General features: G+C 64.4%; 1 protein-coding gene across 1 annotated transcript; it reads right to left on the bottom strand.

Moving 5' to 3' along the window:
- Positions 1 to 7,133: 7,133 nt before the first annotated feature.
- On the bottom strand, positions 7,134 to 24,757 carry LOC118640410 (fibrosin-1-like protein). The gene is made up of 16 exons (XM_036277310.1): positions 24,566 to 24,757; positions 22,772 to 22,801; positions 15,800 to 15,845; positions 14,341 to 14,650; positions 14,043 to 14,248; positions 13,097 to 13,284; positions 12,445 to 12,495; positions 12,185 to 12,280; positions 11,689 to 11,757; positions 11,560 to 11,589; positions 11,358 to 11,429; positions 10,596 to 10,728; positions 8,853 to 8,930; positions 8,608 to 8,700; positions 8,180 to 8,384; positions 7,134 to 7,929 (listed from the first exon to the last, which is right to left on the bottom strand). Exons 1-16 carry the CDS (start codon positions 24,755 to 24,757, stop codon positions 7,134 to 7,136), a joined length of 2,595 nt encoding a protein of 864 aa, XP_036133203.1.
- Between the last annotated feature and the right edge of the window lie 321 nt (positions 24,758 to 25,078).

Genomic DNA, 25,078 nt, shown 5'->3' with positions numbered 1-25,078 from the left:
GGCCCAGTGCCTGCCCACCGTGAGTCCGGGCGCCCTGCAGCCAGGGGGTGGGACAGGGCGGCAGGAGGACACCGGTCACGGGCAGGGGGAGGCCCCAAGCCAGCAGGACCAGTAGACACAGTGCCGTGGGTCTGGTGGTGGGTGGGGCCGGGCACCAGGAGCACAGGTCACAGGGCTGCCACCCGCAGGGCTGGGGCCTGAGAGGACCCGCCCCAGGGACTTCTCTGTCCTCCCACCTCCCCTCTCCTTTGGGGCCTCCCGCTGGCTGAACCTCCCTGGGATGGAGCAGATGGAAGTGGGGGTGGGTGGAGAGGGGGGCACAGGGCCCTGGGGTGGGCTTAGGGGTGGAAACAGAGCTCTGGTGCCCGTGTGTGGCTGTTTAAGTGCGTGTTTCGATGACGACACCGGTGAGGCTGGTCTGATTGGAGGAGTCTCAGGCCCCAGTGGTCAGGACCACAGATGCTCAGCGTTCTGCCCTGGGGTCACCAGCACCAGGCACAGAATGTGTCCGATCACGGTCCGTGAACCACGCAGTCCCACCGGTGTCCTCATCCCAGATGAATTTCGTCCATGGGCAAAGTGGGAGTGGCGTCTGGTGCTCTGTTTTTTCTTTTTTTAATCTTCAGACAGAGAGGGAGGGAGGGAGGGAGGGAGGGAGAGAGGGAGGGTTAGCGACTGGTTGCCTCCCGCACAACCCCGACCAGGAACCAAACTGCAACCAAGGCACGTGCCTTTGACCGGAATCGAACCCGCAACTCTTCAGTCCACGGGCTGACGCTCTAACAGCCGAGCCAGACGGCCAGGACATGCCTGGTGCTCTTACGATATCTTGTCCCGAAGGCCCGTGGGTCCTCTGTCTCGCTGCATTTTCTGATTTTTGCTGTGTCCTTTAGTGACAGGGACAGGGAGGTGGGCTGAAGACTAGCCTGGACCTCACCGAGGGCCCCCCACATCCCGTCACCCCTGAACTGGTGGAGCTCCGCGTCATTCTGGGACCTGCAGCTTCATGACTCCGCATCAATAAACTACCGATCGAGGGAAGGTTTTGTCAAGTCTACTTTTTCCAGGCAGTAAAGGCAAAAATATCTGTAGAAAATGTGGGAGACCACCCTGGCCAGTTTGGCTCAGCGGTTGAGCATTTCCCTGTGGACCAGAGAGTCCCATGAAAAACCACGGTAGGCTCAGGTCGAGGGCGATAGTGACCCTCCAAGAAGCCCTGTGACCCCAAGATCACGTGTGGCCTGGCAAAGAGAGGCACAGGTCTGGCCCCCACCCTAGGCGTTTCCATAATAAAGGCACATGAGTTCTCTTGTCCCTGCAAGTAAAAGTAATCGGTCAGTGTCCCAAACGGAACAGGCTCCCTACACACTGCTGAAGGCGCCCAGGAAACACAGGTGCAAGTTCAGACACGAGCTGCCCCAGCTGGACGCCGCCCGCCGGCCAGCCGTGTTAGGGCAGTGCGGCCGCAGGACGCTCGCAGCTGTCTCCGTGGCCGGCTGGACCTCTCTGAAGATTTTCAAGGAGAAGCCCCTGGAGGGGGCTGGGTAAGTGTGCCGGGTGCACACGCTTGTGTTTAACAACACACTGACTCACAGCGAGTGAGCAAGACGTGAGGTCCCCACAACACCCGTTGTCTTCTGCTCAATCATCAGGACCCCATGTCATTTGGGTTACAATGTGCCTGGGACAAAACTCTGTTTTCTTTCCTTTGCAGATAGGTGTTCACAAGCTTTCTGTAGAAAGTGTTAGGGGGACTTTTGTGGAAGATGGGGGTCCTCTTCCTCTTCCAGCCTGGAACTCAGACACGGTGGCTGAAGCGCAGCAGCCACCTTACGACCCTGAGGAAACGTCAGGTACCTTGGCTCTGAGGGTGCAGGAGCAGGAATGGGTGGACCTGTGGGGGAATGAGGACGACCCTCAACTCTTATACCAGAATTCACAGAGCACCTGAACCCTGACTTAAGTCACCCCTTCATATGTAGCCTAGCTCCTAACTAACATCACCCAGAACAGTTTTCCCTTTTCTTCACTATTTGGAGCAGATGTCTTTATCTCTGCACAGGTGAAGGCAGAGGCTTGCATGCAGAGGACACAGAATGGACACAGCACCGGAGTCCATTCGAGAGGCAGTCGTGACCGTACCATAAAGAAACCAGCAGGAGCCCAGCCCATGTGGCTCAGCGGATTGAGCATCGTCCCATGGACTGAGAGGTCCCAGTTTGATTCCCTGTCAGGGCACATGCCCAGGTTTCTAGCTTGATCCTCAGTAGGGGGCATGCAGGAGGCAGCGACTGGTGTTTCTCACATCGATGTTTTTCTCTCTCCCTTTCTCTCTCTAAACAAAGATCAATAAAAGCATATTAAAAAGAAAGAAAGAAAGAAAGAAAGAAAGAAAGAAAGAAAGAAAGAAAGAAAGAAAGAAACCAGTAGAAGCCCGGGCTGGTTTGGCTCAGCAGTTAGAGCGTCAGCCCACAAACCAAAGGTCGAGAGTTGGATTCTGGGTCAAGGCACATACCTGGGTTGCAGGTTCGATTCCTGGCCCCAGTCCATAAAAAGGACATATGCTTGGTGAGGATTTAAAAAGAGAGAAAGAGCCCTGGCCCGTTTGGCTCAGCAGTTAGAGTGTCAGCCTGCGGTCCAGAGAGACCCAGCTTCGGTTCCTGCTAAGGGCATGTACCTCGGTTGCAGTTTGTCCCCGACCCTGGTTGGGTTGTGCGGGTGGCAGCCCCTCGATGTGTCCCTTTCACGTCGATGTTTCTCTCTCTCTCTCTCCCTCCCACTCTATCTGAACAAGAAATGGAAGAATGTCCTCAGGTGAGGATAAAAAAAAAAAAGAGAAAGAAACCAGTGGTATCATTCTTCTTTTAAAATATTCCAGAGACACGGGAGTGGAAGCAGACAGTCATGGCTTCTGCCTGTGGCCACGGTCTCTGGTCTCAGTCCCTCTCCACCTCCTGGATCCTCCTGTCTCAGGGCCTTTGCACTGGTCGCTCCTTCTGCTGGATGCTGCCCCAGGATGCACCGGCTCCCTCCACCTGAAAGTCTATCAAAAATCACTTTCTCAGGGGGACCTCCTTCACCATCTAGTAACGCCCACCCCCTTCTTGTCTTCTAGTGTTTTGGCCTTCCGAGACACCGTACGTTCTACTTGTTTGATTGTAAACTCATGAGGTGGGCCCCGCGGGCGTGGCAGGCGCCCCGCACCCACAGCACCCGAACAGAAGGCAAGTTTCAGGAAGACTGGACACCAGCTGGACCTTGCGCAGTTCCCAAGTCTGCCACCAGGTGGTGATGCGGGCCTTGGCGGGTCACAGAGCCCTGGGTGCCCCCAGGGGCTCCTCTCTGACACGATGGGGACCAGTCAGCCGGGACCTCTACAGATCTCACATTTTCCCTTTTCTGCAGAAAACAGCAGCTTGCTCCCCGGATAATGCCCTAGTGCGGGGTAACCAGGCCCAAGAAGGTGCACTGGAGGAATTTCGGGGAGACATGCAGAACTCAGTCCGATTTCTGGCTCGTGGGTCACGCTCTTCTGAAGGCGCCCCTGGGCTCAGAGCACTGGGGGAGGCCACCACATGCAGCCGTGTTCCCGGGCTGTTCACAGGGAACCTCAGGCTGCACGGCCCAGTGAGGTCACATCCCTGTTCCCTTCTCTCCAGAACCACAGCTCTTCCAGAGCCTGTCCTCCTGAGGGGGGCCTGGAGCCACAGCAGGGAGCTGCGTCTGGGGGGGACACACGGGGCAAGTTTGGAGCCACAGCTACAGGGCTTCAGGGTGGGGGGTGGCTGGGGGACAGATGGAGCTGGCCCCTCCACACTCTGCCCCCCCTATACCCCAGACCTCAAGCCTCTGGGGTGAGTTCTGGGCAGGAGGTGTTTTTAAGGTCCTCAAGATGATTCTAACTCAAGACCAGGGCGAGGACCCCTGCCCGAGACCTCCCAGCATCTTACCCGCCAGACACATGGGTCAGCACAGCTGTGCTGCCTGGTAAACACAGCTGTGCTGCCTGCATCTCCCGGGGCTCATGACAACAGGGTGCTTCCCGGCCACACGGCTCTGTCTTCTCACCAGGAGCCAGACCCACAGAGCGGCCACGGGGGGACCTTCCTGGCGGTGGAGGCCACACCAGCCGCGAGAGGCTCAGAAGCCCCACAAGCCACCTGACTCCGAACACCAGGAGCTGCAAATGGAAGCTGACAGCGAGGTCCGCCGTCCACCTAAGGAGCGGCGTGCACGGCAAACAGCGCCCGCTGCTGTTCTGTACTGTGACCACCAAGAGCGTGCGACTTGGTTACAAGCAGAAAACACACAGGAACATGTGACCAACTGCAGGACTTTGCTGAAGAGCAGGAAAGCCTTTACCCAGGACATGAGTGGGGTTGGGTGGTGGGTTGGGAAGACGCGATCTTATAGAGGTCACTGCTCCCGCAAATGAATCTATAAATCCAACGCTATGCAGATGTGAAGGTCGCAGAAGAAACTTACATTAGACAAGCTACGTCTAAAACTCACAGGGAGAGAAGAGTCCCATTTACCCCCGAACCTCATTCCTGGGGTGTGAGGAGGGGGCCCTTTCTGTGGTCGACGTCGTTTACTTGGCTGTTTCTTCTAGTAGCTTCCAAAGAAGCCCAGGCAGGACACACGTGTCTGAACCGCACGTGTCTGGATGTCTTTTATCCTGGACGGTATTTGGCTGGGATGTTTCTTACGTCTTCAGATGTCCCCACGCCACTGTAGCTTTCTTTTTCTTTTCTGAAAATTCCCCAGGTCTCTTACCCTTTCTCAAATTTTCAACTCATTGCCTCTAGTTTTAACTTTTAGGAGATTTGATACATTTTTTCCCCTTGATTGATTTTACAGAGAGAGGAAGTGAGAGGGAGAGAGAAAGAGAAACACCGATGAGACAGAACGTCGACTGGCTGCCTCCTGCACGTCCCCCACTGGGGATCAGGCCCACAATCTGGGCATGTGCCCTGACCGGGACTCGAACTGGAGACCTCTTGGTACAGGGTCGACGCTCAACCACTGAGCCACACCGGTGGATAGATTTGATAAATTTTGTACATGACATCTTTCAATTTGTATTGAAAGATGTATTGAAACTTTGAAATTGAACATTTTGAAAATTTTTGTTTGATCATTTATTTTGATTTCAAAGACACTTCTGCCCTGGCTGGTCTGGTCTCAGCCCGTGGACCAGAGAGACCCGGGATCGGTTCCCACTAAGGGCACGCACCTCGATTGCAGTTTATACCCCGGCCCTGGTTGGGGTTGTGCGGGTGGCAACCAGTCGATGTTTCTCTCCCTCTCCCCCTCCCGCTCCATCTGAAGATAAATGCAAAAATGTCCTTGAGTGAGGATCAAAACAAAAACAAAAAACAAAGACACTTCCCAGGGTAGACGGTGCGTCCGGGAGGCTGCAGCTGCTCCCAAGCAGTGGCCCTGTCAGGAGACCGGCTGGACACACAGGCCACACCCCCAGCCCTATGGTCCCAGGGGTATGTGTCCTTTGGCTTCTTAATTATTTCATTCCTTCCTCTCGTTGCCCTGGACTCCCCGGTGGTCTTGGTCAAGGGAAGACCCTGAACTGCGTCCATGTGGCCCCTACACCCATGGGTGGGTTCCCTGGGGATGGGTGGACTGCTGCACCCCCTCACTACCCTGCTCCCTCCCTTCCTGAGCACTTGAGTCTCCAACAAAGGGTCACCTGACTGGGACAGTGGGGGCAAGGCCACCCTCTGAGATGTACCCCAGGGAGCCGACACCCGGAGCCCTCAGCCGGGACCGAGCACTGTGGGCAAAGGGACCAGCAAGTTCCAGGCGACCGGGTGGGGACAACGGAGGAGCGTGGAGCTGAGCACAGATGGGGTGCCAGGCAGAGGCTGGGAGGAAGGGGTCCAGCGTGGCAGGGACGACCCTGGTGCCGCAGGACCGTGAGGCTGGAGGCAGTGAGAACACTTCCAGGTGCCTGTCACCCCAGGGAACCCCGCCTCCTGCAACACCCCACAAAACGCTTGACCCCTTTTCATCCAAAATCGAGGCTGTATTTTCCTTCATGGATTGACGTGGGGATGGGACGTTTACAATCCTGAGGCCCACTGTCCAAACGAGCAGAAACGTCTGGGAGTGGCTGTCAGGGACAGAAGGGACAGAAGGGCGCATGATGGACACGGCGGTGCTCCTGGGGTTATGAGAGCAAAACCGAACCGAAAAGAACCTCACGCAAGGTGCTGGCTGGTGCAGGGACAGCAAGGATGGATGCTGGCTGGTGGCCGTCACGGAGAGAAGCAGCTTTTGTGATCACTTAGACTCTCCACTGGTCAGGGCTGGCGTCTGAGAACACGGCAGTCAGTCCGCGCGAGGCCAGTGGTGGAGGTGGGTGCCCGGGCTGGGGTGCTGCGGGAACCTCCCCCCAGAGCCTCAGCCTGGAGCCGCCCACCTGGGGGCACTTCCTGGTCAAACTTCGAGTCCCCACCAACCCGGGAGGACTCGGGACATCACAGCAGCACAGGGGTCCCTGAAGGCCGTCTGTGAAGTGTGCCCGCCTCCTGTGCTTACAGTAACACTGTGCCCACCTGCTCCACACGTTCTACAAAGAGCAAACTGAAAAAAGAAATATTCTTACACTTCTGCATAATAAGGCAAAAACCAGTTTTGTACATTAGTTATTATTTTAATATATATCTGTAACTTCGGTTCCAAGTACCAAGGGAGGGCCAGGGCCCAGCCTGAGTGGGGGCCTCACAGTGTGTTGGACAAATGACCGTTTTTTCTCCATAAATAAGACGAAAAAAAAAAAAATCCTGGGGCTCTGGAAAGGGGTCTGAGGCTGTTAAACCGCAAATGGGAACTAAAAGTTAAAAAGCAAAACTTTTTCTTCTTTTAAATGTCTAGAGCACAAAATTGAAAAAAATACAAATCTATTATAAACGCTTCTCACCTGTGGGAAAAAAATGTACAAACTTGAATTTTTTTCCAATAGCCTGACCTCGGGCTCAGAAAACATCACCCCAGGGAGGCCGAGTGTGAAACCCCGACCCCAGGCGGCGGGAGGGCCTCGGGGCCTCGGGCCTGTGCTGAGTCCGGACGCGGAGGGCGGCGCGGGGCGGGTCCGCGCCGGGCGGGCCGAGGGGCTACCGCGCCTCCACCTCCTGCGGGTTTCGCGACGGGGAGTAGTCGGGCGCCTCGAGGGGTGTAGTCCTGCTCCTGGGCGGCGGCCCGGGGGACGCGGGGGGCCCGCCCGCGACCACCAGGGGGGGCGCGCCGAGCGCGGCGGGCGGCGCCCGCACCAGGAGTCCGCTGTGCAGCGCGGCCGCGGGCCCGAGGCGCGGGCAGTGCAGGGCGGGCGCGGGCGGGGGCGCGCCGTCCGGGGCGGGGGCGGGCGGGGAGCCCAGGTGCCCGGCCCGCGCGCGCTCCAGCTCCTCCCGGCGCGGCCCCCGCAGGCGCTCGGGGCTGTAGTCGTGCGGCTCGCGGTCGCGGTAGGGGCGCTCGGGGGGCTCGAGGGCAGCGGGGCCGGGGGCGGCGGGAGGGGCGCGGCGGGGCAGCTCCAGGCCGCGGTGGGCGTCGCGCAGCGGCTCCCACGCGAAGCGCAGACGCTCGAGGCCCGCGGGGCCCAGGCCGAGCTGCAGGGACGCAGGGGGCGCGCGGTGCAGCCCGTCCCCCGCGGGCTCGGGGGCGTCGTCGTCCTCCCCGCGCTCCTCCTTGACCTTCACGTCGGCCTCGGGCTGCGTCCCCGGGTCGCGGCTCAGGAGGCCGGCCAGGCGCAGGCTGTCGCCCAGGGCCGCCTTGCTGCAGGGGGACGGCGGGCGCGCGGCCGGCTTGGCGCCGTCCTCCTTGGCCGGGGAGCGGCTCTCCTTGACGCGGGGCGGGAGGCTGCTGCCAGGGGCCGCGGGCGAGGCCCGGCTCAGCAGGCGCGGCTTCTCCAGGTCCCTGGGCGGGGCGGGGCAGGGCAGACTGCTGCAAACCGGCGCCCCCAACGCAAGCCGCCTGCAGCTGAGCTCCCACCTCAGTGCAGTGGGCCCACTGTCCTCCAGCGACCTCGAGGTCCTCCTGCTGGGCTGCTCCTCAGCACAGACCCTTGCCCCACGAGGGGAGCTCCCTCCCCTGCCTCTCCCAGCTCTGAGGTGCAGCCTTCACCCCCCTCTGACGAGGAACACCTTGAGGGCAGGGGCTCGCTCACCGCTCCTGCTCTTCCCGGCCCTTGTCCAGCTCTCGGTCGTGGTTGGTCAGGGCTGAGACCCGCTCTGCGTCCACAGGCTTGGGCCAGGGGGGTGGCGTGGGGAAGGATGGTGGTGCCCGGTGCAGCCGGTTCCAGGCCTCATGTGGGCTGGGCAACCCGTGCAATGTGGAGCCCTCCTTGGGGGCAAAGATGCTGCCGCCTGCAGCTGGGGTGGTGGTGGGAACGTGAGCCCAGGTGACTGCCCCACCCCCCGGGCTGCTAGAGAGCAGCCCACAACTGCAGGACCCCAGGCAGCACTGGGATAGGGTGTGTCCCAGGGGGCTGAAGGGGACAGGGAGCAGGTGCAGCCCAGACCACGTGGGGAACCCCTGGGAGGGGTGGGGTGCAGGACGCCCACAGGTGGGTAGGAGGGCAGGTAGGTCACTCACTCAGCACATGGCTGCCCAGGCCCCCGAAGGCGGTGCTGCCCAGGCTCCCCAGGCCCCCCAGGCCCCCGAAGGTGCTCGTTCTGCTGAAAGGGTCTTGGGGCAGCGGGGCTCCGGGTCAGGTCTGTGTGGTGCCTGCCAGGCGCCCTCCCCTGTGGCTCCAGGGCCACCTCCCCACCCACCGACATCTCCCCAACCCTGAGGTCTTTGGAGGCTACCCAGATCACACAGACTTTGGGGGCACCTACCTGTCAGGTGACCAGTGGGCAGGAAACCGCTGGGATGGGCTGAGGGTGCGAAGTGGTTGGTGGTGGGATGGGCAGCACCTGGGGGAGGGGGGAGCCACAGCAGCTGGGTCTCCTGACTGGCTCGTTCCCAGGGTCGGGGCTCTGGCTTCCTCTAAGAACCCCCCCTCCCCCTCGAAGAGTATGACCAGGCAGGAGGACCCCAGGGGGAGCAGGACATGCTGATGGCAGTGCAGTCCTTGGGGACAGAGGCAGTGACCCCGAGTTCCTGACAGGTAACCAGGGTCGTTCATTAGCTCCTAGCAGTGGACACAGCCCGAGTTACGGCTGCTAAAGATGCAGGTCTTCCCAGGGCGCCCCGGCTGCAGGACACAGACTCCAGGGGTCACCGTGGCATCTGCTGACAGCCCCCAGAACTGACCCTCGAGGGTGGCCAGGTGGGGTGCGTGCTCTTTACTCTAGAGGGTGGGTTTCTGGTAAGGACTGTGACATGGGTGTCCCTCGTGTCCTGCAGCTCATCTCCGGGGACCCCAACAATGGCATCCACGTCTTCTGCAGGCAGCACCCCTCCCCCCCGACACAGAGGTGTGTCATCTCCAGGAGCCCTGGCTGCAATCACACGTGTCTCCAAATGACTCATAAGCTACAGAAATCAACCCAGAAGCAAGAAGGAGCCTGCCCAGTGCGGGTGGGAATGGTGTCAGATGTGGGGTGCAGCTGGGGAATACGGTGGCAGCACCAGGAAAGGGGGCTCGAGAGGCCAGCACAATACTCCAGACTGCAGCTCCGGAGTCAGGACAGGACAACACACACCGACCCCACGCGGGGCGACACCCTGATGGTGTGGCCTGGTCTGGGGGGGCACGTCCTGGGGGAAGCAGCAGCAGGCAGTATGGTGGGGGTGGGGGTCAGGGAGCTCAGGCTCCAAGCCACAGAGCCACAGCCTAGGCCCCAGACCAAGCATGTCCTGGGGGCTCCAGCCTAACCAGACTGCTGGCTGCCAGGAACCGAGGCCCTGCCAGGTCTGCCGTCTGCAGGACCCAAACTCCCGGGAGCCACCTCTGCTCAGGCTGGGGTCTGGAGGTCCCCAGGTGACCCGTGCACACCCATCTGCTGGCTGCGGGCAGGGCCGGCCGCAGACTACACCCGCAGCAGCAGGTCCGGCTGAGGTGGGCCCTCTGGGGAGGAGGCATCCTGCAGGGGCCTGGCAGCTGGGGGAGGGGAGCGGCAGGCCCAGAGGTAGCTGAGCTCACAGGGCCTGCGTGGAGGACGCGCGGGTGGGGAGGAGCTCCCTGTCCCTGGGAAGGGGCCTGCGCTGACCTCTCCTGAGCCTGAGTGTTAGGTCCGTGCAGGCAGAGCCCACGTGACCACCTAGGAGACAGCCTGGGCGCTGGCCCGGGAACTCCCCTGGGAGACTGCATGTCTGCCAGTCCCGGCCTGAGCCTGCACCCCCTGCTCTCACGCCGCGGGCCTCTCCCCTTCACTCAGTTGGCTGTGTCCCCTGCGACACATCTTAGCTGTGGGATGATGTTCACTGAGTCCCACTAGCAAATCCTTGGATCTGGGGCGCTCCTGGGGACCCCCACACAGCGTGCCTATTGCGTGGCTGCTGTTGGGGGGAACAAGGGGGCCCGGAGGGCAGGGCTCAGGTCGTCTGGGGGACACAACAGCCAGAGCCCGGAGCCACAGGTGCTCCCCACCTGGCACCGCCAGAGGGCGAAGGCCAGAACAGCCAGGCAGCCTTACCCGAGCTGGGGAAGAGGGGCTGGGCCAGGTCCTGCGGGTGGTGGCATCCTGTGAGCAGACCTGGGGCAGGGGACCGGCTGAACAAGTCCCGCTTGGCACCCACCTCCAGCTTGTGGGGGTCCGGCTGCACCTGCTGAGGGACAGTGCGTCCAGGGAGCCTGCTCAGGAAGCCGGCCGCTGTCCTCGAGGCCCCAGAGCTCCCTGCCCGGCCGTGTGCCCCCCCCCCCCAGGCAGCCTAGCAACGGGCAGTGATGCGCCGCACTCGGTGCCCTGTGTGCTGCCCGCGAGGAGCCCCGCGAGGAGCCCCGCACTGAGACGCGCGGTCTCCGTGACAAACCCTTCCGTGGACGTGGCGCAGACAGAAGTGTCAGAAGTCGTGCACGGAGGTGAGTGTGACCAGGGCGCCAGCGGGAGGCTGTCAGGCCCGTCTGCTCTGTCCTGGCTCCAGCAGGGACCTCCCCCACAGTCCCCTACCGGGCCCAGGGCCCCAGATCTCCTGTCACTGGGGGAGCCCTGCTCGAAACCCCACAGCTAGGGCGCCTGCACCCCACGCTGGGCTCCTGCTCGCTGTCCGCCCCGAGCGTCTCGTCCCCCCACCAGCCTGGACGCTCAGGTCAGGCGCTCGATAAAAGCCTGGGGAGAGGATGGGGTGCAGGGTCCGAGGCTCGGGGGAAGCCCTGGATGGACGCTGGTGGGACCAGCACAGGTGCCCCACCCGCGGGCTCAGCTCCTCCCAGCGCCTGCGCTCACGGCCCGGCTCACCTTCGCCCTCTGCTGGTGGCGGTAGGTCTGCCAGGCGATCCGCACGTGCACCGCGCACCACTTCCCCGGCGTCTGCGGCAGGGGGCGCGTCAGCGGGGGGCGGGGCCTCCTCACCCCGCCCCACCCGGACCGCGGCGGCACCCCAGGGCGTCCTCCCCGGGGACCCGCCCTCCCTGCGGCGGACTCGCGCGTCCACGCTCACCCTGACCGCGGTCCGGTACGGGTCGGCCGCCTGCGGTTGAGGAGAAGCGTTAGGTCTGCAGCAGCCGAGCCCAGGGGTGGGGGGCTGTTGCCGGGAGGGAGGGGCTGCACAGGCACACCCGCCACCTACCCCGGCGCCCTTCTGGAGCAGGGCGTGCACCGCGCTGGCCCGGCCTGCCACCTCGATTGGGTTTGAAGTCTGGGGGAGAAGGCAGGGCGGTGAGCGGCTGCGGGGCCCCTGGCAGCACCTTCCTGCGTCCCCTGCGTCCCCCCAGGGGGCCTGGCTTCCCGCCCTCCTCGCCCGGGGGAGGGAGGGCTCTGGATGCTGATGCACCTTAGCCAGGTTCTGGGCTGAGGGAAGGTGAGCAGAGGGAGCCGGAACCCGGTCCTGGGCCTCGGTGCTGCCTGCCCCACCCCAGGCACCCTTGCTGAGGCCCGGCGCATGCACACAGCAGGCTCTTGTGGGCCCTGGGGCAGCTGCCGCCTGCACTGGGACCCCTGCTGAGGGTACGGCTCTGCCTCTGGCTGAGTCCCCGCGGGAGGTGCTGGGGTGCTCTCCTCCAAACGCTGCCACCCGTCTTTGGGGCACCTCCGTGCCCACCCCACACCCCAGAAACAGCTGGTACCTTGGGCTGAAAAGCACCCTGCAGAGACCCAAAGGGGCCTGGGTGCGGGAGCAGGGCGGGCAGACCCGGGAGGGCGGGAGGGCAGGACGAGAAGAACTGCAAGAGAAGGAGGGTGGGTGCTCCAGGGTCCCGCCATGCACCCCTCGGGTCACCCTCCCTCTGCATTAGGAGACCTGTCTGGAGGCACAACCCGCCCCCACCCCGCAGCCCCTGCCTGGCCCGTCCACTGGACGGCATGGGCCCGAGGCAGGAACACTCACGTTGGAATGTCGCAGGTAAGGGCTGTCCAGCTTGGGCGTGTACTTGTCAAACTGAAGAGGAAGAGAGTGAAGGGTGAGACCCACCCTGCACAACAACATCCTCTGTGGGCCTGTGCCCACCCACCCCATCAGGCCCGGCGGTGGCCTGGATGGCCGTCCTGCCTCCCGGGGTTGCTGGTCTCCAGGCTCCCTGAAGGGCTGGCCTCCTGTCCCCGTCCCTGTGGTCCCACCACCACGGCAGAAGGGAGGTGCACTTGCCCGGCTGGGCCTCTGCCTGTGGTTGCTGCATGCTAGGGGCAGAGTCCGGAGCAGAGCCCAGAGGGGGCAGAGTAGCCTGCACCCCACAGAGCAGCTGGCTCAGGAGAGGCCTTGCGGGCGGGAGATGGGGCCTGGCTCCCGTGGCCCCTCAGTCCTATCAGGGCTGCCAGATCTGCTGCCCTGCTGCCCACCAAGATGCCCAGGACCCCACGTGGGGGACCACTGGCCCCAAGACCATGTCACACTGTGTGGACATGGGGTGCCCGCCAAGCCTAGGACAGGGGACCAGAGCAAGACCAGGAGGGGCTGGACGGACAGACGGACGGAGAGGGCTGGTGTCAGTCTGCGTGCGGGCGGAGTGCGTGCCGTGTGCCGCCGCGCAGGGCCTACGCACCGGCGGCGGGGGCAGCCCCGCGGGGAAGGGGGCGAATGTGTGCTGGTGCTGGTGTGTGTGCTGGTGTGTGTGTTGGTGCTGGTGGAGCTCCGCCCGCAGCAGAGCCCCCAGGCCCAGCGGGGCGCCAGGCCGCTCGGCGCTCTGCACCAGAAAACGCGCGTTCAGCTCTTGCCTGAGCAGCTCGTGATCTACAAGAGAAAGAGAGAGAGACAGAGGCACGTCGGCCCGGGCTCCCGGGGGCGCGGCGGGTAGTCACCTGGCACTCCCGGGTTCGGCAGGCCAAGCCGCGGTGGCCGCTCGCTAGGTGCGGGCCCCAGGGTGGAGGTAAGAGAGGGGCCTGTGACCAAGTACCAATCAGAATCCCCGCATGAGGCTGGCAATACATGATTGGCGGGCTGAGTGAGATCAACAGGCTGGCATCTAAAGGCAAGAGAGAAGACCGTGAGCCCGGGACCCACCGGCCGCGGGAGCCTGCCCAGCCAGGCCACCCAGACCCTGTCCTGGCCCCACCCGGGGCGCCGAGCTGCCCCAAGCCCAGTTCAGGCGGACTCAGGTTTTAGGAAGACGTGGACGGGAGACCCACGGAGAAATGCTGAGTGACCTAAATTCCACCGAGAGGGAGCACCTGCCAGGACCAAGCAGGGAGGGGGAGGCCAGGGGGCCACTGTTCACCTCAGACCCCCCTCCTCAACTGGGCCCTACCTGCACCCCACAGACCCTTGGCCTCCCGGCGCCCAGCGGCCTGAGCAGGCCTGGCCAGGGCTCAGGAGGGAAGGCACATGTCTGTCCGGACAGGCAGCCACCTCTGCACAGGGCAGGAGGACCCCTGGGAGAGGCAGCCTTCCGGGGTGCTGGCTGCTGGGGCTCTATGGGGGGGGCAGCGCCTCGGAAGCGGGCACCCTCCCCCAGCCCGTCCCTGCCCCCTCCGAAGGGCGCCGGGACCTACCGGCGGGGTGTCCGGGGAGGACCAGGCTGTTGGCCGGCAGCGCCGGGGGCGGGGGCAGAGTCGCGGGGGCGGCGAACATGGCCGCGGGGTGCTGGTGCTGGGCCTGCGAGCGGAGCGCCAAGTGTGAGGTAGAGAGCGGGGCGCCCGGCCCGTGCGGCGACAGGGACGCGTGCTTCCCCAGCGCGAGGCTGGCGCTGCTGCTCCTGCTGCGGGGATGGGGGCCTCAGTGCGTGCTGAGCGCGCCCCCCCGCCAGGCCCGCCCCCGTGGGGTCTGCACCCCCGGCCGGGCGAGGCCCACCTGAGGCTGTGCAGGCTGCCGAGCGCCGGGCTGTGGCCCGGGCAGTGGCCGTGGAAGGCGCCCAGGGGCAGAGGCACGTGTGTCGGGAGCGGGGCCCGGGGCTGCGGGGGCGCGGGCAGTGGCTGCGGGGTGAGGCGGGGCAGGGCGAGCACTTCCTTCTTGATCAGCGGGCTGGCAGGGGCGCCGGGCGCGGGGCCGTGCACGGCGGGCAGGAAGGGCGGCTCGGTGCTCAGCTCCCGGCTGCGCTCCAGGCCCGAGATCTTGGGTGCCCCCCCGGCCTTGGTCTCAGACTTGTCGCCCAGCGTGGGGCCTGAGGAGAGAGGGCCCGAGTGAGCCTCGCTGTGACGCACCCCCACCGCCCACGCCCCAGGGGCCAGTGGAAGGGCCAGCTGCCCTGAAGTGTTCTCCTAGCAACCCCAGCTTGGCGTGTATGACCCCATTTTACAGATGGGGAGACCGAGGTGTGGCGGAGGCCCAAGCAGGGAGCTGGGCTCCGACTGCCTGGTCTGTGGACATGTCCACCCACCCGAACACTGACCCTCGGCTGAAGCTTCCTCTGCTGTCCTTGCCAAAGGCCCCTTTCTGGAAGGGCCCAGGCTGACCCCGGCCTAAGCCTCTTTGGGGCCCTGCCCAGGGGGAACTTTTCTTGTTAAGGGAGGCGGCTGCTGCACCCCACACTGCCCTTCTCCCCCACCCACCCACCCAGGCAGTGTGGGGTGCAGCAGCCGCCTCCTGCAACCACTCTGCTCCCTCTGAGCTGCGGGCCGCCCCTCAGGCTCCTGCCTGCCATGCCTCAGGTCCCCGGGGCAGGTGGAGGGCGCCCTCCAGGCCAGAGTGGGCACTGCACCACCTGAGCACTTTGCACAGAGGAGACAACATCCGCTTCCCAGAGGATCAGAAATCCAGGTGGCTCAAGGCGGCCACCCTGTGGGGCCCCTGGGCCTGAGCCCTGCAGGCTGCATGCTGAGTGAGGCCCTGTGGCTGGACGGCAGCAAGCCGGTCGGGCCTCTCCAGAGCCACCCCTGGGGGAACAGGAGCGGTGCCCTTGCCTCCTCCAGGGCACCACCTCCGCCAGGGACAGGCCCAGGGAGGAGGCTGCCGCCACTGCCCTGAGGGCGGGGAGTGAGGGCCCACGTCAGCCTGGCAGGTCACAGCTCTGTCCCTACCCATCATTCATGGCTGCCCAGGGACGCTGGCCCCACACTCCTATCCTTCCCGCCCCCCTCCCCCCCCAATCTCCTGTCACCAGCCCCTAGACAAGTAAGAGCAGCCATCAGGCTACAGAGACAGGAGGTGCCCAGGCTGGAGCTGCCAGCGTCCCTGCTCCTCCTCATGGCTTTCCCCTGGGGACACTCCCTCATTCACAGCACCTCACTCCAGGGCAGGGCCCAGCCCAGCCCCCGCTGACTTCAGAAGTCTCCTGTCCCTTCCCACACGCGGAGGCCCCTGCACGCCTTACCTTTATCAGCTGCTGGGGCAAAGAGCTGCCCGGAGCCCACAGATGCCTGCAAGAGAGGGGAGGTAAAGAGAGTGACCCTGGCCGGGCCCTGCCCTGCACCCAGGGGTCCTGTTGTGCCCACAGCCCCCACACAGGAGAGTGGCCATGTCCAGGTCCGGTGGCAAAAACGTGACCACACAGGACACTGGGCCTGTGATGGGGGACCTTGGACATCCTGCTCAGCAGGGACGAGGGGCTTCAGCATGGCCTGCCGGTGGGGGCTTGGACTTGTGGACCTGGGCTCTGCTGGGCCTGCTGGAGCAGAGTCGATGGTGCCCCCCACCCAGCCAGGGCTGCAGGACAACACACACCACGCCTCGAACCACCCCAGGCCCGGAAAGGCACAGGTCTGGGGACCACAGCCACAGTGATACACTGAGCGTCCAGGGCAGAGTGGACCACTGGGGTCGGGCAAACAGGAATGTCCCACCTTGCACGATGCTCCTGAGCGGCCCACTTAAACGTGGTCAAGTTGGTAAATTTTGTGGACGTATCTTACACGACAAATAAACACATACAGAAAAAGAGCTCGAGGGAGCTTTTCTGAGGAAGCAGTGCAGTGAGGCCGGTCAGTCTGGCTGCTGCGGGTGCACAGCTGTCCTGTGTCAAAGCAGCCACCGGTCACTCAAAACAGGTGCACCGCGCACACACACCGGCCCCGGGGGCCGCCGGGGGACGTGCAGCTGGGGCTGCGGAAGGGCGGGTCTCCAGGCCCGAGGAGGTGAGACAGGAGCTCCCCGCTTGGAAAAGGGAGGCCAGATCCCTCTTGCTCCCGAGTCAGGTAACACCAGACCGAACACTGACTTCCATGTGGAAAACAAACCCGTGATCACAGGACACACCTCAGCCTGGACATTTCTCTGGAATGGTAACCATGGTAACCACATTCCCAGAACCAGAACCAAGAAAAAGCGGCAAATGCCGTCCTGGACACACAATGGACAGCAGGCAGGGCGGCCCGACCCGCGTGGGCCAGAGGCAGGAGGGCATGACGGAAGCTGGGGACACAGCCCCACCTCTCCATCCGCCGGCCCACCCCGCCCACCGGTGACCTCCTCCTCCACCCCTGGGGGGACAGGCACACCCACACGGACAGAGGCTCTGCCCACTCCTGCTCGGGGCGCCGCTGCCATCTTCCCGTCTGTTCCTGGCACGTTCTGCATGGTGAGTACTGACTGACAGGTGGTTAGAGCCCCTGACAAGCCCCCGTGGGGGTGGGGGTGGGGATGGGGTCGCCCTGAGCTGGGGGTCTGCAGGGGAGGACAGGGCCTGCCTCTCGGTCCCAGAACCACCCAGACCCTCAGGCCTTCCCGACGGGACCAGCACCAGCGCAGTGGCCTCTCCCCTGAAGGCTTCCATGTAGCTGTTCTGACAGCCCCTCGGGTCGCGGGGACAGCGCTGTTAGCAGCCTCCAGGGTCCCCAGCTCCAGACTGTCTCTGGTTGGCTGATAGTAAAGAACTGATGAGCTCGGGCATAGCTGGCAGCTGTCACCACCTTCCAGGGGGTGGGCCCGGGTGGGGAGGTGCCAGAGGGAGGGGGCTGAGGCCCAGCCCACCCCCGTCGGGGCTGTGGTTTCCCAGGTGAGTGGGGGATGGGGGATGGGGGACACTGGGTCTCACAGTGCCCTGCGGCAGGTCCACGCACCCGCGTGTGGTTTGGTGGAGCCCTTCCCCTGACGGGAGCATCACTGTCCCAGCGAGGCCGGGTCAGAAGACGTGCCATTGGGGTATGACTCCCTCGGTCAGGGCCTGAGGTGGGGATCAGGGGCATCTAGGGTGCAGGCCAAGCACCAGACCCCAGGGCCCGGAGGTGGTGCCCCTGACCCTGGGAAAGTCAGGGGGAGCAAGAGCAGGGGGTGGGGAAGGAAAACAGCTCCCTGGATGCTGCCCTGGCAAAGACAGGCAGGCCACTCTCCTAGGTCCGTCCGTCCTCATGGCCCCTCTGCTGTGGTGACAGTTTTCTCAGGGAACTTGAGGGATCCCAGTTCCCACAGGGTCCTGGGCAGGGGCAGGCTGGCTTCCTCTGCACAGTGAGGGCCTGGCACCTGGCCAGGCTCGGCCATGCCCATTTGGAGCTGGTGGCCCCTCCCAGCCCAGGTACATAGGCCACCTGCTGGTAGCCAGTTCCTTTCTACTCCAAGAGGGTCTGTAGCTACCAGACCTGTGACAATAACTTTCCGAGGATTATCTACTGACATGTGACCCACGGGAGCCAGCAGTCACAGCCTTCTCCAATCCTGGCATTGAGCAGGTTTGGGGGTGGGAGGAAGGGGTCACCCCAGGCCAAAGTACAGGTGGGAGGTGCCCGGACTACAGGTTCAGGGTGCCGGTGGAGGGATGTGCGAGGTGCATAATCCCTGTGGTGGCGGTCACCGAGCGCTTTGTTTGCGAGGGCCCGACCCGCTGGGCAGCCTCGGTGGACACGCGGCACAGGCTCCGCTGGCCGCGCCCCGCCCCAGACAAAGAACTCCAACTCGGGGCAGGTGAGCCTGCGGCCGCCGGGAACCCGGGTGGCGGAACCAGCGCCGGGGCGCAGACAAAGGCTCCTGCCTCCCCCCACGATGCCCGGCCCCGCCTCCGCCGCAGGCCCCCCAGTGCCCTGGCCGAGGCCCAGGACCCTCGGTCGGACTGCATCTCCGCCCGCCCGCCGCCACGTGCGCCCCCGGGGGCGCAGCCGAGGGACGCCGGGTCTTCCTGCGTCCGGCTCCGGAGAGAGACGGGGTGGACACAGCGCCGGGGGCCTCTCGCGCATCTCGCTGCGCTAGAGGGGACGGTTGCTCTCTGGACCCCAGCCCCCAAAGTCCTGGGTCCCTCCCCGGAGCCACCAGTGCGCACTCACCGCGCGGGCGCCCCGGGGTGCAGCACGCTCGGCAGGCGATCGCGGCTAGTCCTCTGGCCGGGGCAGGACCGGGGCCGGGCGGCATGGACGCGGGCGGCGGAGCGCGGGCCCCCGCTGGACTCGGCCCGTCGGGGCGGCCCCGCTGCCAGCGCGCCTAGCCGGGGCCCAGGCCGGGGGCGCGCGTGTTCGCCGCTCGGGCTCGGCGCTCGGGGCGGCTTGCGGGCAGCTCTGGGCCCCAGGCGCCGTCGGGCGCGGCGAGGGGCCAGCGGCAGCAGAGGGCGCACTGCTGGCGGGCGCGCAGGCGGGAGTGAGCGCGGGCGGGCGGGGCGGGGGCGGGGCGCGGGCAGGCCCGACTAATCCAGCCTCGAGGCGCGGATCTGCCCGCGCAGCGCCGCTGGCTCGGGTCCGGGTGGTCGGCGTCCCATCTCCGCTACCAGATCAGGGCGCTCAATGCCGCGAACACCTGGTGGGCCCGACTCCTCCCGGCCTCAGAGCGACAAGTGTGGACCGCTCCTACGCCCAGTTTGCTGGGGGGCTTGTCACGGAGCAGCGAGGTCGGGGGGCTGGGGCTTGAAGGATGAGGGGGCTGGCACCTGTCCTGTGTAAGCTCTGCCCTCCCTGCGGCTCGGTTTCACCGGCTTCCAAACCGGGATTCGAGGTGGGAGACACCGACAGTTACCCTGTGTGCAGACTGGCTACCGGCAGCCGGCACAAACCCTGAACACTGCCCAGTGCCTGTGGGCAGAAGCCAAATTCAGGCCCAGGAGGAGCCTCCACGCCGTGGGGAGGCCGAGCGCCCCTGACACGGATCCGGGCCCACCGGTTGTGCACAGGCGGGCGCCAGGCACCCTGTGAAAGTGATGTGAGAGGCCCACACGGGTCACTGGCCACAGAGAGGCCACAGTCATCCCTTGAAGGAGGGCAGTGGCCACAGGCAGCAGGATGGAGTGCTGGCCAGCTGGCCACCTGGCTGAGCCACTTGGGCAGACAGCAGCCAGTCTGGGCCCAGCAAGCCGCCTAACGAGCCCCACACAATTTTTCACCCCATATTTTCCCAATAAAAAAGCAGTTGGGTTAAAACCTCTGGGTGCGGACCGGCCATCTGGCTGCACAGCTGCCGCCCCACCTAGGGCCTGGCCCAGAGCAGGGCTGGAGTGGGGTGGGGGCCATGGTGGGAGAGGCCTGCAGCCCACGGCCAAGTAGGGCCTGGTGCCTCGGGAGGGTGGGGAGGGCATTGACCCGGGAGGCAGTGAAGAAGTTTTCCTGTCTGTCTGTCTGTCTGTCAGCACGCCAGCCTCCAGGGCTGCTGCTGGATGGAGAGGAGAACTCCCCTGGCAGATCTGGGAGAAGTAAACTGGCCAGAATCACAGAGGCCTTCCTGTTTTCACCCAGAGGCCTCCGGGCCGCTGCCCGCCTGCCCACTGTCCCGTGCCCAGCACCTGTTTCTGTGCACAGCCCCGTGGCTCCCACTCCCCTGCCTGCCTACCCCGCTGTCCTCCCAGGGCAGCCCAGATGCCTGCCGGCCGGCTGCCTCCGGTCCACTGTGCATCAAGGAATGTGACAAGCCAAGCCTGTGCCAACTCTGTCGAGCATGCGTTCCCCAGGGCTGAGCGAGGGCCGGGGAGGCGCCCCGCGGATGCCAAGGGCTGCTCGTGGCCGTTTTCAATGTCAGTCGGAGGCCAGGCACTGCCGGAGGCGACTCTGTCTCCCACCCATGTCCCTGCAGCCCCGTCAGGACGCTCTCCATCCTGGGGACACTGGGGGGGCACTTGGCCTTCCCGCCTGCACCAGCCCCTCCTGAGACCGTGAACGGCCTTGCCGGGCTGAGTGTCAGAGAAAGAAAGTCGGGGTGTCCACAGGGCAGAGGCCCTTCTCTGCTTGGGGGTGTCCCCACAGGTCAGCCTGGCTGCACTGGGGGGTAGGAGGGATGGCGACTTTGTCCGAGGTCCCAGGCAGGTGTCTACTGGGTGCCTGCGTGGTGTACCTGGAGAAGGTTGCTCGTTGCCCAGAAACCCAGCCTGGCTGAAGGAAGACGGGGTCTGGGGCCCTTGCTCTCCAGACTCTCGCTACTCACAGCCCCACACTCCGGACCCAGCAGCTCTGTGTACCAGGTACCCACTGCTGTGGAGGGTGCAGAGGGGCCGGACCACAGGTAACAGGTGCAGTGCGCCCCCTGCAGCCAGGCGACTGAGTGCAGGGGACAGGGTCAGGGCGAGGCCCTGTGGCAGGGACCTCCCGGGTTCGTGGCCGATGCACCTGAACAAAACCTGAGCTCTTGGGGTGATGTACCGTGTGGCCCTTCAGGGCTCACCCTCTGCTCTAGTGCCCGGGACGCTTGGCACCATCATCCCTGCCTTGCCCTGCAGGAGGTGGCCCGTCCTACGACCAGCGGTGCGGGAAAACGGACGCAGACGCAGGGCTGTCCAACAGCTGCCTCCAGGGACCCCGCCGGGCCTCAGTGGGAGCTGTGCCAGAACAGCTGAGCGGAGACCCGGGTGCCTGCTGGCCACCCTGGCTCTGGTGAGTACTAGGGGCTCCTCTGCTGAGCCACTGCCCAGCTGTGCTCCCAAGTGAGCAGGGCCGTGTGCGGGGCGGCTGGCCCCTGGGCCTCGGGAGCCGGGACACTGGGCTGGGAGTCGAGCGCTGCAAGGGCGGGGTCCCGCTGGACCCGGGATGCAGGGAGAAACTCGCCAAGACCAGTGCCAACTGGGGCCAGGCCGAGCTCGGGCCGGCAGCTGGGTTTCTCCTGCGGAGATGGGCCAAGGGGCCCCCGGATGGAGCAGCCAGCAACCTGAGGCCTCAGAAACCCCACACACCCCTCGAACCCTGGCTTCAGAGAGCACTCCTGCAGCGCGGTTTCAGATGAAAGGGGGTGGGGAAGGGACCAGACAGCGCACAGGTCCCCCAGGTGCCCTCTGACTCCACGGGGGACCAGGAACGACAGCCTGTCCCAGCACCCACAAGGCTGCGGGCAGCGGGGGACCTGCACAGGCGTCTCTCAAGCCCCGAAGCTCCCTTCACCCACAGGACGGCGGGAAGAGGGCACTGGGACCACAGACAACACTGGTCACTTCCAGCCACCTTCCCTGACGGTCCAGACAGCAACCCTCTCGGGGCTTCTGGGCCAGCTCACCTCGGAGTGCGTGTCCTGGGGCGTCTCAGACCTCACCTGTCCACACCACTCCTCCGTCCCCTCCCAGGCCCCTGGGACAAAATGCTCACCCTCAGCTGCTCACCCACCCCCATGGCCAGCCACTGGGCCCCCGGTGTCCTCTGAGGCCTGCCCTGACCCTTGCTCACCCTGCCGAGGGGCCTTCCAGCCCTTTCCACACCTGTGCTCACGACTGAGCCGCCCATGAGTGGGGCCGTCACCCCACAGCGGGGACAGCTCCAGCAACGCAGTCAGGACACAGGCGCGGAGCCAAGAGCCACACCCCGACCTCCCTATGTGGAATCTACTCCCTTCGCACGGCCCTTGGGCACCTCGTCCGCAGGGCCGGATGCTCGTCCCCCTCGTAGGCCCCACAGGAACGAGGTCCCAGCCCTGCCTGCCTCCCCACCTGGGACTCTGCTTGTTCAGCAAGGACAATCCAGCTGTGTGACCTCAGGGCTTTGGGACAGCAGACACTTCTCAAGGTCGCTGCCCCCGCACAGCGCCCCACACACAGCTCTGGGCGCCTTCTCCCAGATGCAGGACCCCCGCCCCCAGGCCGACAGCACGAGGCTGTGTGTGGCTGCGAGTCATCCCTGCACTACACACCAGCTGCGTAAATCCAGTGACGGGACCCTCCCGGTCCTTGAAAAGGAGTCAAGTCTCTATCTTCTCGAGATGGCTACAGCCTGAGCCTGAAATTGCGGGGGCTGGGCTGGCCCAGGGCAGCCTGCCCGCAGGGCCCCCAACCAAGGGACCCTGCAGAGTGATGGGGCCAGGCGCTGGGCCTCACCCCGCAGTGCTGGGGGGCCTGGGAAATGCCCCACCTCCTTGGCCAGGTGAGGCTGGGGCCCCTGTAGCCCCTCAGGAAAGCCGGGGCCTCCCTGCTAGTCTCCAGGACGCTGGGGCGAGGCAACCAGGGGTTGGCGATGCAGGGGCTTACCTTGTCGTCCCCGTCGCTCTCGCTGTCGCACTGTGGAGAGAGAGGGGAGTCAGCACCCACAGCACCCGCAGGTCTCACCCAGGCCACAGGGGTGCACCAGAGGGAGGGAGTGTGGGAGAGAGGGAGGAGGAGGTTCCGGCAGCCCGGCGCCCCGCAGCCCGATTCCAGGCCTCAGGCCCGATGGGCGTGTCCTTGGCCAGCAGGACCAGGAGCCCAGGCGACGGGGACCCAGGCCACAGGTGCACCCCAGGTCAGAGCTCCGTTGGCGCTGTGGGGTGTTGGTGGGGCAGGCAAGGCAGAAGTGACAGTCACCCAGGAAGACACCCGCCCCGAGCAGACACAGGCCAGAGGGAGCCATGGCGCCGCCAGGCCCGAGCCAGCCAGGGCCTCGCCTCACCCCGGGGCCAGCCAGGGCCTCTCCTCACCCCGGGGCCAGCTGAGCTCTCTGAGGGGAGGCAGGGAGGTGAGGGGCGGGGTGAGGGCTGCTGAGACCCCTGGGGAAGATGAGGGGTCAGGACAGGCTGGGCCAGGGCGCTGCCAGCAGGGAGGGGGCCAGGGGTGCCCCCACTTGCCCTGAGGGCGTGCCAAAGAGAAACCGCTCAACGTCCGTTCTGCCGACGATAGTCGCACAGACAGACCTGTTTCTCACTGTGGTCGGCAGAGCTTGAAAAGAGGCAGCTCTGGAAACCACAGCATAAGAGAACACGAAGAAAGAACCCCCTTCCCAGCAACTGCAGTCACGACACGGGGGTCAAACTGTGGCTGAAAACAGCTTCTCTGGGGCTCGGGGTGCTGGCCCCGCCCCCTACGGCCGTTCTGTGGTGGCCGCAGGGCCCTGTCACGTGGCACAGGACGAGTGGGCCCATCTCCTGCCACACAGCCATGGGGTGGGACAGTGAGGGTGCCCCAGGAAGGCAAAGGGGAGCACGGGAGAGGAGGCTGGAGAGGCTGGCGGCAGAATATCACCCCTGTGAGCTCTGCCCTGGAGCCAGAGGGAAATCAGGGTGGTGATCAGCACCTCAGGGGAGGAGTGGGACCCAGGGTCATGGCCTGTGGGGAATCGGGACACCCCGACCTCACAGCCACTGGCAGAGTTGCCAGACCCCCAGTCCGGCCTCTCCCTGCTTACTCAGTCCCTGGAGGAAACAGGGCAGGCCCGGCACACTGCGGGGGTCAGGCCTCCCCGCCCAGCGCCCGGGACCGCCTCAGGGCACTGCCGCCTCCCCACAGCTCTCGGATGGTCCCTCGGGGTCACTGTGACGCGCTCAATGGTCCAACGCCAAGGAGGGTGAGGGTGCCTTCTGGGGACCCTGTGACGAGCACACAGCACATGCCCATCCGGTAGCACAGGCCACATGTACGCGAGTTCGTGTTACGTCCCACTGAATTAATGTTTAACTGCGTGGAGTTGGAACTGAACGAGGTGATTAATCAGGGCAAGGACAGAAAAAGCCACATCTGTCTGGCAGAAGCTGCCTGCAAGAGGTGACCTTCACAGGGTCAGGTGGGCCGGGGGTCCAGGTGGGGGTCTACGGAGGAAGGGCAGGGGATGTGCTGCGTGTGGTGGGGAGGCCAAGACCGGGCTCTGGAGCAGACACCTGCTCTGATTCTGTGCTGCAGCCTACACTGTGCTGCAAGACCCATGACCTCTCTGTGCCTCTGTAAACCAGAGGCGATAGCCCACCTGCAGGGCTGTTGTGTGGCTTAAACAGTGAATATATTGCAAAGGCTAGCACAGTGCTGGGTGTGTTCTCAGCATGATACAGTGTGATGGTATCGTCATCATCACATCACCATCAGCACCATGGCCATCACGACCATGACCTCCACCACCACCACCACCTCCACCACCATGACCTCCACCACCATGACCTCCATCACCACCACCATGACCTCCATCACCATGATCTCCATCACCATCACCACCACCACCACCACCACCATCACCATCTCTATTACCATGACCTCCATCACCATCATCACCATACCAGCACCAGCACCTCTATTACCATGATCTCCATCATCACCACCATCACCATCACCGTCATCATAGCTGTTATCACTACTGTCACCATCATGATCTTTACCTTCATCACCTTCTTCGTTATCACCATCATTACTTTCATCGCCATCACCACCACCATCTGTCCTAGCCCTTTCTTCACACCAGAGCCCCCACGGGGCCTGGGCACAGACACCGCTCCCCAGACTGTACCCTGCCTGGCCGGGAGAACCTGCGTAGGAGGTCTGCTCCTCACCCCAACCGGCCTGTGTGTGCATGGGGACGCCCATCGACACGGTCACCCA

Source organism: Molossus molossus, unplaced genomic scaffold (genome assembly GCF_014108415.1).
Source record: "Molossus molossus isolate mMolMol1 unplaced genomic scaffold, mMolMol1.p scaffold_m16_p_22, whole genome shotgun sequence".
In the NCBI taxonomy this organism is placed as follows: domain Eukaryota; kingdom Metazoa; phylum Chordata; class Mammalia; order Chiroptera; family Molossidae; genus Molossus; species Molossus molossus.
The sequence above is the reverse complement of the archived record's forward strand: the minus strand, read 5'-3'. Positions and strand labels throughout refer to the sequence as shown.

Coding starts and splice junctions, on each gene's coding strand:
- LOC118640410 (XM_036277310.1), bottom strand. CDS start 24,757: ATGGTGATGATGGTGATGGAGGTCATGGTAATAGAGATGGTGATGGTG. Junction 22,802..24,565: donor TGATGGCCATGGTGCTGATG/GTGATGTGATGA, acceptor CTCTCTCCACAG/TGCGACAGCGAGAGCGACGG. Junction 7,930..8,179: donor GGCCGGGAAGAGCAGGAGCG/GTGAGCGAGCCC, acceptor CGCCCCGCCCAG/GGACCTGGAGAAGCCGCGCC.